Source organism: Panulirus ornatus, chromosome 1 (genome assembly GCF_036320965.1).
Source record: "Panulirus ornatus isolate Po-2019 chromosome 1, ASM3632096v1, whole genome shotgun sequence".
Lineage (NCBI taxonomy): Eukaryota > Metazoa > Arthropoda > Malacostraca > Decapoda > Palinuridae > Panulirus > Panulirus ornatus.
In genome coordinates this window covers 44,846,998-44,861,488 of record NC_092224.1, presented here as the reverse complement: position 1 = coordinate 44,861,488, position 14,491 = coordinate 44,846,998, and the positions used below count along the sequence as shown (strand labels likewise).

The 14,491-nt window shown below is 38.6% G+C and overlaps 1 protein-coding gene across 1 annotated transcript in view; it reads left to right on the top strand.

Moving 5' to 3' along the window:
- The window catches only part of LOC139748840 (uncharacterized), a 349,230-nt gene extending 338,027 nt beyond the window's left edge, over positions 1-11,203 (top strand). The window contains exon 4 of the mRNA XM_071662251.1: positions 10,097-11,203. Coding sequence (XP_071518352.1) covers positions 10,097-10,155 — 59 coding nt within the window. The 3' untranslated portion in view covers positions 10,156-11,203. The remainder of the gene's footprint in view (positions 1-10,096) is intronic.
- Positions 11,204-14,491: the final 3,288 nt, after the last annotated feature.

Genomic DNA, 14,491 nt, shown 5'->3' with positions numbered 1-14,491 from the left:
ATGGCAGCAGGATTGGATGGTACTTCAGTTGAATGTATTAAGGAAGGGGGTGACTGTATTGTTGATTGGTTGTTAAGGATATTCAGTGTAAGCATGGATCCTGGTGAACTACCTGAGGATTGGTGGAATGCCTGCATAGTGCCACTGCATAAAGGCAAAGGGGATGAAGGTGAGTGTTCAAATTATGGAGGGATAACAGGAAGTAATGGAGTGAGGAGGAGATGGAGTGAGTATTTTGAAAGACTGTTGCATGTGTTTGTTGATAGAGCTCAGATGTTGGGTGTTTTGGTTGGGGGTGATGTATGAAGTGAGAGTCAGGGAGAGTGTTTTGAAGAGAGAAGAGGTGGTCAAAGCCTTGTGAAAGATGAAATCTGGCAAGGCAGCAGGAGTGGATGGTACTGCAGTTGAATGTGTTAAGAAAGGGGGTGACTGTACTGTTGATTGGTTGTTAAGGATACTCAATGTATGTATGGATCCTAGTGGAGTGCCTGATGATTGGTGGAATGCCTGCATAGTGCCACTGTGTAAAGGCAAACGGGATAAAGGTGATTGTTCAAATTATGAAGGGATAAGTTTGTTGAGTCTCCTGGAATATTTTATGGAAGAGTATTGATTGAGAGGGTAAAGACATGTACAGAGCAACAGATTGGGGAGGAGCAGTGGGGTTTCAGAGGTGGTTGAGGATGTGTGGATCAGGTGTTTGCTTTGAAGAATGTGTGTGATGAATACTTAGGAAAACAGATAAGTCTCTATGCGGCATTTATGTATCTTGAGAAGGCATATAATAAGAGTTGATAGAGTTAGTTTGTGGAAGGTCTTCAAAATATATGGTGTGGGAGGTAAGCTCTTTGAAGCATTGAGAAGTTTTTATCAAGGATGTAGGGCATGTGTACGAGTAGGAAGAGAGGAGAGTGATTGGTTCCCAGTGAAGGTCAGTTTGCAGCAGGGGTGTTTGATGTCACCATGGTTGTTTAATTTGTTTATGGATGGGGTTATTAGGAAGGTAAATGCAAGAGTTTTGAGGAGAGGAGTGAGTATGCTGTCTGTTGGGATGAGAGGGCCCGGGAAGTGAGTCAGTTGTTATTCACCAGTGATACAGCACTGGTGGCTGATATGAGTGAGAAACTGCAGGAGTTGGTGACTTAGTTTGGAAAAGTGTGTGAAAGGAGAGAGTTGAGAGTAAATGTGAATAAGAGCAAGGTTATTAGGTTCAGCAGGGTTGAGGGACACTTTAGTTGGGATGTGAGTTTGAATGAAGTAAAACTGGAGGAAGTGAAGTGTTTTAGATATCTGGGAGTGGAATTGGCAGCAAATGGAACCATGGAAGTGGAAGTGAGTCTTAGGGTTGGGAAGGGGGTGAAGTTTTTGGGAGCAATGTATAATGTGTGGAAAAAGAGAAAAAATGGGTATATTTGAAGGAATAGTGGTTCCAACAATATCATATGGTTGTGAGGCATGGGTTTATAGATACGGTTATGTGGAGGAAGGTTGATATGTTGAAAATGAAATGTTTGAGGATAACGTGGTGTGAGGTGGTCTGATCGTATAAGTAATGAAAGGATAAGAGAGATGTGTGGTGATAAAAAGAGTGTGGTTGAGAGAGCATTAGAGGGTGCATTGAAATGGTTTGAACATATGGAGAGAATGAGTGAGGAAAGGTTGACAAAGAGGATATTTATGTGAGATGTGGAGGGACCAGGGAAAAGTGGGAAACCAAATTGGAGGTGGAGGGATGGAGTGAAAAAGATCTTGAGTGATTGGGGCCTGAACATGTAGGAGGGTGGAAGATGTGCATGAAATTGAATGAATTGGAATGATGTGGTAGATTGGGGTCAACATGCTGTCAATGGACCGAACCAGGGCATGTGAAGCATCTGGGATAAACCATAGAGAGGTCTGTGGGACCTGGATGTGAATAGGGAGCTGTGATTTTAGTGCATTTCATGAAACAGCTAGAGAATGAGTGAGTGGAAGTGGCCTTTTTTTGTCTGTTTCCCGACGCTACCTCTCAGATGTAGGGGGTGGTAGTGCTGTTTCCTGTGGGGTTGGATGGTACTGGCAATGGACGAGAGCAAGCAAGTATGAATATGTACATGTGTATATATGTATATGTATGTATATATAGGTATATATTGATATGTATATGTACATGTGTGTATATTAGGTTGACAAAGAGAATATATGCACCAGAATTGGACAGAACAAGGAGAATGGGGAGATCAAATTGGAGGCTCAGACTAAGGTATCTTAATGTGTGTGGATGTAACCAATATGAGAAGAGAGGGAGGTAGAAGCATGTTTGAGGAAACAAGCCTGGATGTTCCAACTCTGAGTGAAACAAAGTTCGAGGGTAAAGGGGGAAAATGGTTTGGAAATGTCTTAGAAGTTAAGTCAGTGTTTGGTAAGAGGACAAGAGCTTAGGAAGGAGTAGCACTGCTCCTGAAGCAGGAGTTGTGGGAGAATGTTATAGAGTGTAAGGAAGTAAATTCTTGATTGATGTGGATAAAACTGAAAGTGGATGACAAGAGAATGGTGATTATTAGTGCTTGTGAAGAAAGACCATGAGAGGCAAATGTTTTGGGAGCAGGTAAGTGAGTGTGTGTCACCAGTTTTGATGTAATACACTGGGTATTAGTGAAGGGTAATTTAAATCAACAGGCAAATAATGTGGTAGTTCAGGGTGTAATTGGGGCATATGGATATGGTGAAGAGCTTGTGGAGTTGTGTGCTGAAAAAGGACTGATGACTTAGAATACCTAGTTTAAAATGAGTATACATATGTGAGTAGGAGAGATTGTCAGTAGGGATTATTGGATTACATATTAATTGATAGGCATGTAAAAGAGAGACTTTTGGATGTAAATGTACTGAGGGGGGAGGGAGGAAGCTGGTAAGATGACTGATCACTATCTTGTGAAGATTTGTACAGGTTTTTGAAAAAGAGGAACCAGTGTTGAGGAGAGAAGAATGGTGAGAGTCAGTGAGTTTGAAAAACAGACTTGTGTGAAGAAATACCAGGAGAGATTGAGAGTAGAATGTCAAAAGGTTAGATAAATGAAGCGAGAGGATTGGGTAAGGAATGGGAGGCATTAAGGGAAACAGTGATAGCATGTGCAAGAAATGCACGTGGCATGTGAAAGGTGGGAGGTGGGCAGATTAGGGAGTGAGTGGTGGGATCAAGAAGTAAAATTGTAAGTGAAAGGGAAAAGAGAGGCATTTGTGAGGCACATACAGGGAGGCTAAAAAGAAGATGCAAGGATTGAAAAAGAGGGCAAATGAGAGTTGGGGTGAGCAAGTGTCTGTGAATTTTAAGGAAAATATGATGTTTTGGAAAGAAGTTAATAATGTGCAGAAGACAAGAGAACAAATAGGAACATCAGTGAAAGAGACAGCAGGGGAAGTGATAACAGATAGGGATGATGTGAGGAGATGGAATGAGTATTTTAAAGGATTGTTAAATGTGTTTGATGATAGACTGGCAGATTTAGTGTTTGCTCAGGGTGGTATGCAAAGTGAGAGTGTCAGGGGGAATGTTTTGGTGAAGAAAGAGGAGGTGTTGAAAGCCCCATAAAAGATGAAATGTGGCAAGACAACCAGAGTGGATGGTATTGCTGTTGAATCAATTAAGAAATGGGTGACTGTGTTGTTGATTGGTTGAGAATGATTTTCAATGTAAGTAAGGATCATGTTGAGGTGCATGAGGAACAGCAGGATGCATTTATAGTACCAATGAATAAAGGCAAGAGGGATAAAGGTGAGTGTTCAAACTACAGAGAGATAAGTTTGTTTAGTATTCCTGGAAGTTGAATGGGAGGGTATTGATTGAGAGGGTGAAGACATGTACAGAGCATCAGACTGGGGAGGAGCAGTGTGGTTTCAGAAGTGGTAGAGGATGTTTGATTCTGATGTTTACCTTAAAGACTTAGTGAGAAATATTTAGAAAAACAGATGGATTGGTATGTGGCTTCTATGGATCTGGAGAAAAAATTCCTACTGAACATATGAATATTCCCCATAAGTAAGAAAAAAAAGCCCAAAATAGTGTAGTAAACTTTCCCCTTTGTTGGTCTAGTAAGGTTTTGAGTGAACTGGGTAGTCAGTAAACAATAAATCTGGGGTTTTCCTAGAATGATTATATATCTTTTTTTATGCACAATTAAGCTTAGGACACACTTTATACTTTCTTTCCTGGCATGACTTCACACTAAAGACAACTTAGATACCAAACATTCTTCATAGTTTCTTTCTAGGCATGATTTCACATATGTAAACCAAGACATTACTTATGTCCATATTGTTTACATATTACCTACACAGGTGAAATTTTACTTATGTGAGTACATAAGCAAATTAGTATAGTATGTAATTTTTTCCCAAAAAGTGTGAGCACTAATTCTACAGTCACTGTTTCTTTATTCTAAAAGTAATGGTTTCCCTGTCTTTCACTTGGTGGTAAGTGAGATTGGGCACTTATGTATTACAAAACATCAACATGTGATTCCTTCATAACTGTCTGTAAAATGAAACACATGGAATGATTTCCATCAAAATCAGTTAAGAGTTACACAGTCTATATAACTACAATGGAATCCCCGAAGGCCAGTGAAAAGCTTTAACCTAAACACAACTTGTACATTTACTTGTCTTGCTAACAATCATATCATTTTTCATTGTCAAAGAGTGCCTAAAAATATTCAAGTTCTTTTCTAGTTCTTTTACACATGTACCTCTCTTTCTACTCTGCTTCACACGAAGAGTATGTGTATAGTACAAACTTTTGTCTCTATTACTCTTTCATCATTTGCCCTGTGTTTTGTATGCATCTTACAATTTTTGGTGCATACAAGTGTCATCTTACCAAGTCATCATACCTATGTCCCCTTTGGTGATCTATGGGTGGAATCAGGTGGGATTTCAAATAAAAAAGAGAACACTCAGAAGCTCATGCAAGGCAAAGAACATTCAGCCCAGGATGTTTTGCATGAGTCTCAGAACAGTGAAAGAGTTAAATACCCAGCTAGTTTTTCCTACAGAAGCCTCTTCCAATGTCAGGAGGGCATGGTAAAAATTTTGCTGTCCTTAGTACCCCTGCAAGTGCATAATTATAAATGCATGATCATCAACCTGCAGACTGTATATGTGCAATGACCCCACAGAAAACTCATAAATTGTTGTATGATCTACATGATGAGGAGGAATGCTTATTTGTATCAACTTGTAATGAAAGTGAAGAATAACAAATGTGAAGAAATAAGTTAATGATTTTAGTTAGATTATGAAAGGAGGGAGGCCTACCCAGGGGGTATCCACACTGACCCCATACTTGTAGATGAAGTTGTAACAACTGCATCTAATTTTCTCTTTATGATCTTAGGGTGATAGATGACTCTGGGAACAGATGATAGGTAAAGAGGTAGGATATTTCCATAGAGAAAACACCTACTCTCTCTATATGTTCCAGCCACTTATTGTCCTTACACTTATTTGTTGTTGAAATGTGTGCATAAAAATGTGCACCACTAATGAGCCTTGAAGGACCACTCACTGAGGTGGGAGATGAGGAAGTTTACCCACTCTACCACAGGACTAAGACAAGGCTAATTTGTAGTGTGAACAATAACAATGTGTTATTTCTAAATAGATCCAAGTTATTCATAACCAACACTGTGCTTCTGTATGAAGTGCGGATAATCTGAAACTAAGTACGATAAAAATTAAATGTTCTTTAATACGGTTTCCAGATTAATATGATTTCCAGCTAATCTGCCTCACAATGGCTTTTAGTTTGAAAGGTGCAATATTTCTAAAGGTATTCATGATATTTACTAACAACACTGTAACTGTGGATGATATAAGAGCACAGTGTGAAAATGAACTCAAGAGAGAGAAACATAATCACCTTATCCTCCTTTCTTATAAGGAGGTATCAGATATGTTATCCACACCCTCCTTTACCCTTGCCTGACCAGTGAGTGAGGCCAACTTAAGGGTATTAATATAACTGTATTTTCCGTTACTTTTGAATGCTAATGTAACTTACTTTCATACATAATGATGGAGTTTTTGGATCATGGTTGTCATTTAAGAAGTACATTCCCAATTATCTCACACATATAAATTCTGCTTTTCTTCGCAATACAGTCCAGCACTTCCTTTCTTTCCATCTCTATGCCATTTTAGTTATACCCTCCTTTCTTTTTTTTTAACTTTAAATCATTTATTTTCTATACATCCATTCTCTTCATATTTCCATATTAATGCAGCACACCACTATTTACTGTCTGTTCACTTTAATGCAAAATCTGCTACTTTAGAAAAAAAAATTTTACAGGACAAAGCTTTCACAGATTTATATTCTCTATCTAGGATGTGGCTTTCATGATTTTAATCTTGGCAAAGGGGTTGTTATAGTAACCATAAGTTGCATTATACATTAACCATATAAAAGAAAAGAACCTCAGTCACACTTAGTAACCACATCCCTTCCTCTGTCACTCAAATTTTACATTTCATTTACACCTCATGAGAAAGAAATTGTATTAGAGGTATAGTAGGTTATTAGATTGTGTAAAAAGAGTTGCAAGGAGTAATGTAAACTTACTGAGAGTATAAGATACTGACAGTGGCCTTGAAAGAACATTTGCAATGTCCACAGATTCACTGCACAAATGTCAACGCAACAATCTGGAAACAATCACATAGTAAGATAATATAACTATGGTTTACTTTTGCATCGCTTCATAGTTGGTTAGGTTTGCTACATTGTCCTTGTATTATATACATAAAACATGGGCCTTTAGACATGCTGGTTTGTTTGTCAGTAGCCAGAAAGTATACTGTCTCACAATACTGCCATCCCGATTGAAATTGTGACTTTCCACAGCATGTAGGCAGTATATTTCATTTGTTTATTCGTTGTTTCAAAAATCTTAAGGTGTGTTTCATATTTTCTAAAAGATGTTTTGCCAAAATTCAGACATATTTTTTCATATCCCTCCAACCACCCTAAGGGAAGGGATGCCAGGTGCCACACACTTTACATGCCATTCAGCGTAAAAATCCATCATTCAGTGATTGCCCAGAAAAAAATTAGTGGTGGATGTACTACCCTGTTCAATAAACTTTTACAGCCTTGAAAACATACAGGTTTTCCTTCGTTACTTTAAGCATTTTTATTAATATATATGTATTTTCCATAGAGTTCCAAAATTAGACCTTTTTGCACTTTTGATACAATAGCTTTTATCCTACTGACCTGCTTCAAAAATAGGATTTGTAATCATTTAACATCTATTAAAACTTTTGTTTAATCACCAAGCCCTATACTCTCATCATCTAGACCTAATTTTATACACAAATGCACAAAAGTGCTTTCCCATCTCAAAATGTCCCAATATTGCACTCTCTCTATAACCACTTCCACTACATTCTGTTAAACACATATGAACACTTGAAACACTGTGCAAAAATTGTTCTCTGCCTGTGGACTGTTAAGGTTAGGGAGCTGCAGGCTAAGAAGTGGCACTGGAATTGACCAGTTTTGGAGACTTTCACCATAACCACCCTCTTCAGAATTGTAGACAAATAGAAACACTCTCCTTGTACTGCACCTTCTGGAATGGTGTCTTACTGGTTCTGTTGTACTACAGCAAAGCCTAATGAGAATGTCACAATACCTTTAATCAAGTTTCTATTCACTTCTGTTAAACACCTGTCCCAGTGCCACTGCAAGTTGAGATGCAGAATTACTCCTCTATTCTTGTTCCAGTTTAGTCAATGCAATGGAACCTCTGATATTCCTAATTTGAGACTACTAGATGTTCAAAACAACATATGTTTCCAATTTTGGTTGGCAACTCTCCATTATCCGAGAAATCAAAAAGTCTAAAAAAGATATGTAAAGATATTTCAAATTGCATGTGCACCACACTGCAGTGATTAGTGTATGCTCCACCTTGTGTTTTATCGTGCTGGTGATTGTTTACTATTTCCCATGTGCTTTCTGGTGCAGTGCTGTGTGCTAGTCTTAGATACTTGTGTATATTGTGCACCCTGGATTAATATTGTGAACAATATCTCCTTTCGAACATTGTCAGCAATATCCTGACAGCTCCTCAAAGCTGTCTATGCCTCACACAAAGTCTTGAAAAGGAGATGAAGTTGTGCAAGAAACTGGCTAAGTCCAAGGTGGCACATATACTTATATAACCTTTATGTAAAATACTAACAAATATGTGAAATATTCTAAAACACTAAAATTTCTGAATTATCTAATGGATTAGAAAATGGAAATGTTTTATCCAAAATATCTTCTCTCCCCCCCCCCCCCCCTCTCTCTCTCTCTCTCTCTCTCTCTCTCTCTCTCTCTCTCTCTCTCTCTCTCTCTCTATCCCCACCTAAGTATTTTGGATAACAGAATTTTTACTGTACATTCATTTCCAACAATAATAGTTCAGCTATACCTTGAACTGCTCCTTCCCCCAACCTCTCACTTTTCACTAACATCCCTTGATTTTTTTTTTTTTGCCACTAAAGAGACTGCTCTTCAAGCATCTACAGTCACTTTCATTTACACTGTCAGAGTCCCTTGCTGTGTTTCTAATAGGCTGCATTCATTGGAATTGGACTTTATTAGAAAAACGAAGTCACCCATCACAATATCAGCTAACAACAGAGCAAGCACATCAAGAAGTTTGTTGGGAAGCATTGCAAAGAAGTGGAGGCATTTGATATTCAGCAGGCAACAGAATAATTATTCAATAAGACTATTCTATGAGTCTGATGTCAGTATGTAAGACAACTTTAGTGGAAGCTCCACTTCACCAATGCTTACATTACAAGATTATAATAAGAATGTTGGCAAAAATTTTTTGGTGAAGTATACGAGGAGGTGTGAGTGAAAACTCGTGTCCCAAAATTACAAAACTCAGAAAATGCAGTAAAAGTCTAACAACACTAAAAACATCATAACCACTGAAATGATACATATATCTTACTCATTCTCTTAAAGGTCTCGTATTTTATTATGAAATCAATTATGAGTGTAGTGTGAAAAGATGTGCATTAATAGACAAATAGATTATGTTTTATGTATCAAATAATTTCAAGCATACTGACTCAGAGAATACTTACAATAATTCACATGAAAATAATGTATAATACATAAGTCTTATGAAAATACCGGGCAATAACTGCAATTTGTGACAGTTTGGATTTTTTACAGTGTACACAAATAGAACCACAAGACTCAAGACAATTTCATGGTAAAGAATAGTGTTCATCCCAAAATCAAATTCAATATTCACCACAGTGCAGTTAAAAAGTAAGGTATATCATTATATGAGTCCACTCCTCCCACAGATTTGTAGATGCTGATGTCACATGTATTTTTGTTGTGTGGCAATCCCTTTAAAGTTATCCACCTCAGTAATTGCATTAATTTATGTTGTGAGATCCTTGACCTTAATATCACCCAGCAGGATAAGACAATTATACTTTTCCCTCAGATGCACAGCTTCATGTTGAAACCACCTTTTCTATGCATCAGTATGAGAACTTTTATAACATTATTTCTTATCATGCTTAAGTATGGAGACTTTTCTGTAGCTTAAGCATAATTTTTCCATGTATTCCCAAAAACATGGTCACAAGCAGTATAAAAATGTCCTGGAGAAATGCGTTCCACATTGAGCAGTCTTTCACAATACATTTAACAAAAATAACTCAGCACCATACTTATTTCATTTTGTTCCAAACAATTATCCTTGAAAACTACTAGTTTTCCAAAATCTTATTTTTCATATTCATTTTTGATCCAGTGCTCACACATTTTGCAATCTCCAAAGGTCCCCTTTTTGCAATCACTTTGCCCTACAAGTACATGATTGACTTGATAGTCTTGATGTAATGTATGCACATATTGTAGATCCACAACAAACATTCATAATAAGTCACACTCATTAACAGCATCAGTGCTTTAAGCATTTATTACAAATCTAAAGAGCATACACTTCTTGATCATTGTTTTATTCACCGGACTTCAGTGAAGCTTGACCCTCAGAAAAAGTTCTTTAATGTAATTTTCCTTCTCTTTCAGGTCTTCACCAGATGCCTGGGCTCTGGATACCTGAGCAGCAATCCCATCATAAGCACTGAAAGTGTCTGACCATGTGGGTGAAGACAATTTCAAAATCCTTGTGAAACACATCATGGTAGATGCAAAATGTGAACACAGGGTCATTAAAGTGAATTTTCCATCATCCAGTCTATGTAAATATTGTGTAGCTTCTTCATAATTAGACTGGAATCCAAATACCTATGACATCGTGACTTCACATGACTATAATGATTTGAAGTTAAGAGATGACATACTTTCCTCTCTTACCAGTAAGGGAAGTACCTGTGAGAAGTACCTGTGAGACTAATTCTTGGCAGCACTTTCAAAATGACCATCCATAATACTGAAACTGAGTAGGAGTCTGCCTTACATACTTCATGCATCCAATTTCATACTCAACACAGTAAACATATTTATTAGACATCTTGCTATCTGTGGTTGTTAAATGCTTTCTTTATAAGGAAACTACAAGTTTCTGAAAATAAGCATTTTGTCTAACACATTTACTAAGATTCCAAAATTGTTCAAAGATTATATTGAGAACAGGCCTAGTCAGTTCATCAAAACAACCATCACGACACAGAGCACCAACAACACCAGCAGTACTTTCTTGATATTCATTTATTATTTATTTATCATACTTTGTCGCTGTCTCCTGCATTAGCGAGGTAGTGCAAAGGAAACAGATGAAAGAACGGCCCAACCCACCCACATACACATGTATATACATACACATCAACACACGCACATATACATAACTATACATTTCAACGTATTCATGTATATACATCCGCAGACATATACATATATGCACATGTACACAATTCATACTTGATGCCTTTATTCATTCCCGTTGCCACCCCGCCACACATGAAATGAAACCCCCCTCCCCCCGCACGCGCGCAAGGTAGCACTAGGAAAAGACAACAAAGGCCACATTCGTTCACATTCAGTCTCTTGCTGTCTTGTATAATGCATCGAAACCACAGTTCCCTTTCCACATCCAGGCCCCACAAAACTTTCCATGGTTTACTCCAGATGCTTCACATGCCCAGCTTCAATCCATTGACAGTATGTCACACCTTTCACCCTCCTGCATGTTCAGGCCCCAATCGCTCAATATCTTATTCACTCCATCTTTCCACCTCCAATTTGGTCTCCCACTTCTCCTTGTTCCCTCCATCTCTGACACATATATCCTCTTTGTCAATTTTTCCTCATTCATTCTCTCCATATGACCAAACATCTTCAATACACCCTCTTCTGCTCTCTCAACCACACTCATTTTATTACCACACATCTCTCTTACCCTCTCATTACTTACTTGATCAAACCACCTCACATCACATATTGTTCCCAAATATCTCATTTTCACCACATCAACCCTCCTCCGCACAACCCTATCTATAGCCCATGCCTTGCAACCATATAACATTGTTGGAACCACTATTCCTTCAAACATACCCATTTTTGCTTTCTGAGATAATGTTCTTGCCTTCCACACATTCTTCAACACTCCCAGAACCTTCACTCCCTCCCCCACCCTGTGACTCACTTCCGCTTCCATGGTTCCATCCGCTGCCAAATCCACTTCCAGATATCTAAAACACTTCACTTCCTCCAGTTTTTCTCCATTCGAACTTACCTCCCAGCTGACTTGTCCCTCAACCCTACTGTACTTAACCTAACCTAACCCTGCTCTTATTCACATTTACTCTCAGCTTTCTTCTTTCACACACTTTACCAAACTCAGTCACCAGCTTCTGCAGTTTCTCACCCAAATCAGCCACCAGCACTGTATCATCAGCAAACTACTGACTCATTTTCCAAGCCCTCTCATCCACAACAGACTGCATAGTTGCCCTCCTCTCCAAAACTCTTGCATTCACCTCCCTAACAACCCTATCCATAAATAAATGAAACAACCATGGAGACATCATGCACCCCTGCCGTAAGCCGACATTCACTGAGAACCAATCATTCTCCTCTCTTCTGACTTGTACATATGCCTTACATCCTCGATAAAACTTTTCAATGCTTCTAGCAACTTGCCTCCCACACCATATACTCTTAATACCTTCCACAGAGCATCTCTATCTCTATCTCTATCTGCCTTCTCCAGATCCATAAATGCTACATACAAATCCATTTGCTTTTCTAAGTATTTCTCACATACATTCTTTAGAGCAAACACTTGATCCACACATCATCTACCATTTCTGAAACCACACTGCTCTTCCCTAATCTGATGCTCTGTACATTCCTTCACCCTCTCAATCAATACCCTCCCATATAATTTCCCAGGAATACTCAACAAACTTATACCTCTGTAATTTGAACACTCACCTTTATCCCCTTTGCCTTTGTACAATGGCACTATGCATGCATTCTGCCAATCTTCAGGCACTTCACCATGAGCCATACTACCTCTTCTCTATTTACCACACCATTATCCCCCTTACCCTCTCACTTTGCACACCACCTCGACCAAAACACCCTATATCTGCCACTCCATCATCTAACACATACAAAACACTCCTCACTTCACCGCTAGTTATTATTACCTCCCCATTAGCCCCCTTCACCAATGTTCCCATTTGTTCCCTTGTCTTAGGCACATTATCTAACTCCTTCCAAAACATCTTTTTGTTTTCTCTAAAATGTAATGATATTCTCTCACCCCAACCCTCATTTGCCCTCTTTTTCATCTCTTGCACCTTTTTCTTGACCTCCTGCCTCTTTCTTTTATACATCTCCCAGTCATTTGCACTATATCCCTGCAAAAATCGTCCAAATGCCTCTCTTTCACTAATAATCTTACTTCTTCATTCCACCACTCAATACCCTTTCTAATATGCACACCAGCCACGCTTCTCATGCCACAAGCTAATTCAAGCCTCATCACAATTCCTTTTCTGTTTTAAGATTATTTTCTCCCACTTTTCTAACTTTCATGTTCTTCATGCAGCTAAACAAGGGACCATATGCATCACTGTTGTGCTTAATCATCCTTGTGTAGGGCATAATTTCACTAAAATTCCTTGGAATAACATGGGAATATTGTTGTACAATGACATATGTTTACATTGATTGGCTGACAGGCTGCTGTTGTAGTGAACCCATGATCTGGATTCTCATTTCATATAAGGCATCTCAGGCATGTCTTGACTGGTTCAGTCACTCAACTGAGTAGCTGGGTGGAGATCCAGTTTTTATTTACCAATTCAGCCCCTTTCCATGCTGATGGTCATTGGACAAGAATACCATGATGTATGTAAGGAGAATGAACCTTGTACCATATACGATGGACATTTCCCTAAACCCAGTGCAGGAATACCCTCTTTACAGCTGAAAGATGAAAGCTTTTTTTCCTTTTTTTTTTAGTCTATAATGTAGTACAAAAATATGAACTCAAATGGAATGGTCACATCAACCATTTTCATCAATGCTCTATCTCTCACTCACTTCATTCATAACTTTCAAGAACATTTGTGAATTATCGATACCCATTACGTTTGGAAAATGGTTTGTATCACCAAAGGTGATGAGAAAAAGTATCACTTTGATGGTGAAAATGGAAGTACTCACAGGTAAAAACTAGCAATGTTAGGAACATATCCCCTCATCACATATATTAAGTGAACCCATTGAAAGCTCTTTCCCCAGGAACGTGTCTGTTTTGAGTGTTCAACAAGATGACCCTGTATCTCTGTTCGGCCTGAACACTAGATGTGTTTCATAAAACTTTCTTTTCCACTCATGGAGTTTTTGCATGCGACACCTCATATGTCCAAAAGGAGTATGGCAAGATTAATTTTTTTTTTTTTTTTTTTTGCTTTGTCGCTGATAGATGCACGAAAGAGAGATTTTTGGATGTTAATGTGCTGAGAGGTGCAACTGGAGGGATGTCTGATCATTATCTTGTGGAAGCAAAGGTGAAGATTTGTGGGGGTTTTCAGAAAAGAAGAGAGAATGTTGGGGTGAAGAGAGTGGTGAGAGTAAGTGAGCTTGGGAAGGAGACTTGTATGAGGAAGTACCAGGAGAGACTGAGTACAGAATGGAAAAAGGTGAGAACAAAGGAGGTAAGGGGAGTGGGGGAGGAATGGGATGTATTTAGGGAAGCAGTGATGGCTTGCGCAAAAGATGCTTGTGGCATGAGAAGCATGGGAGGTGGGTTGATTAGAAAAGGTAGTGAGTGGTGGGATGAAGAAGTAAGAGTATTAGTGAAAGAGAAGAGAGAGGCATTTGAACGATTTTTGCAGGGAAAAATTGCAAATGAGTGGGAGAGGTATAAAAGAAAGAGGCAGGAGGTCAAGAGAAAGGTGCAAGAGGTGAAAAAGAGGGCAAATGAGAGTTGGGGCGAAAGAGTATCAT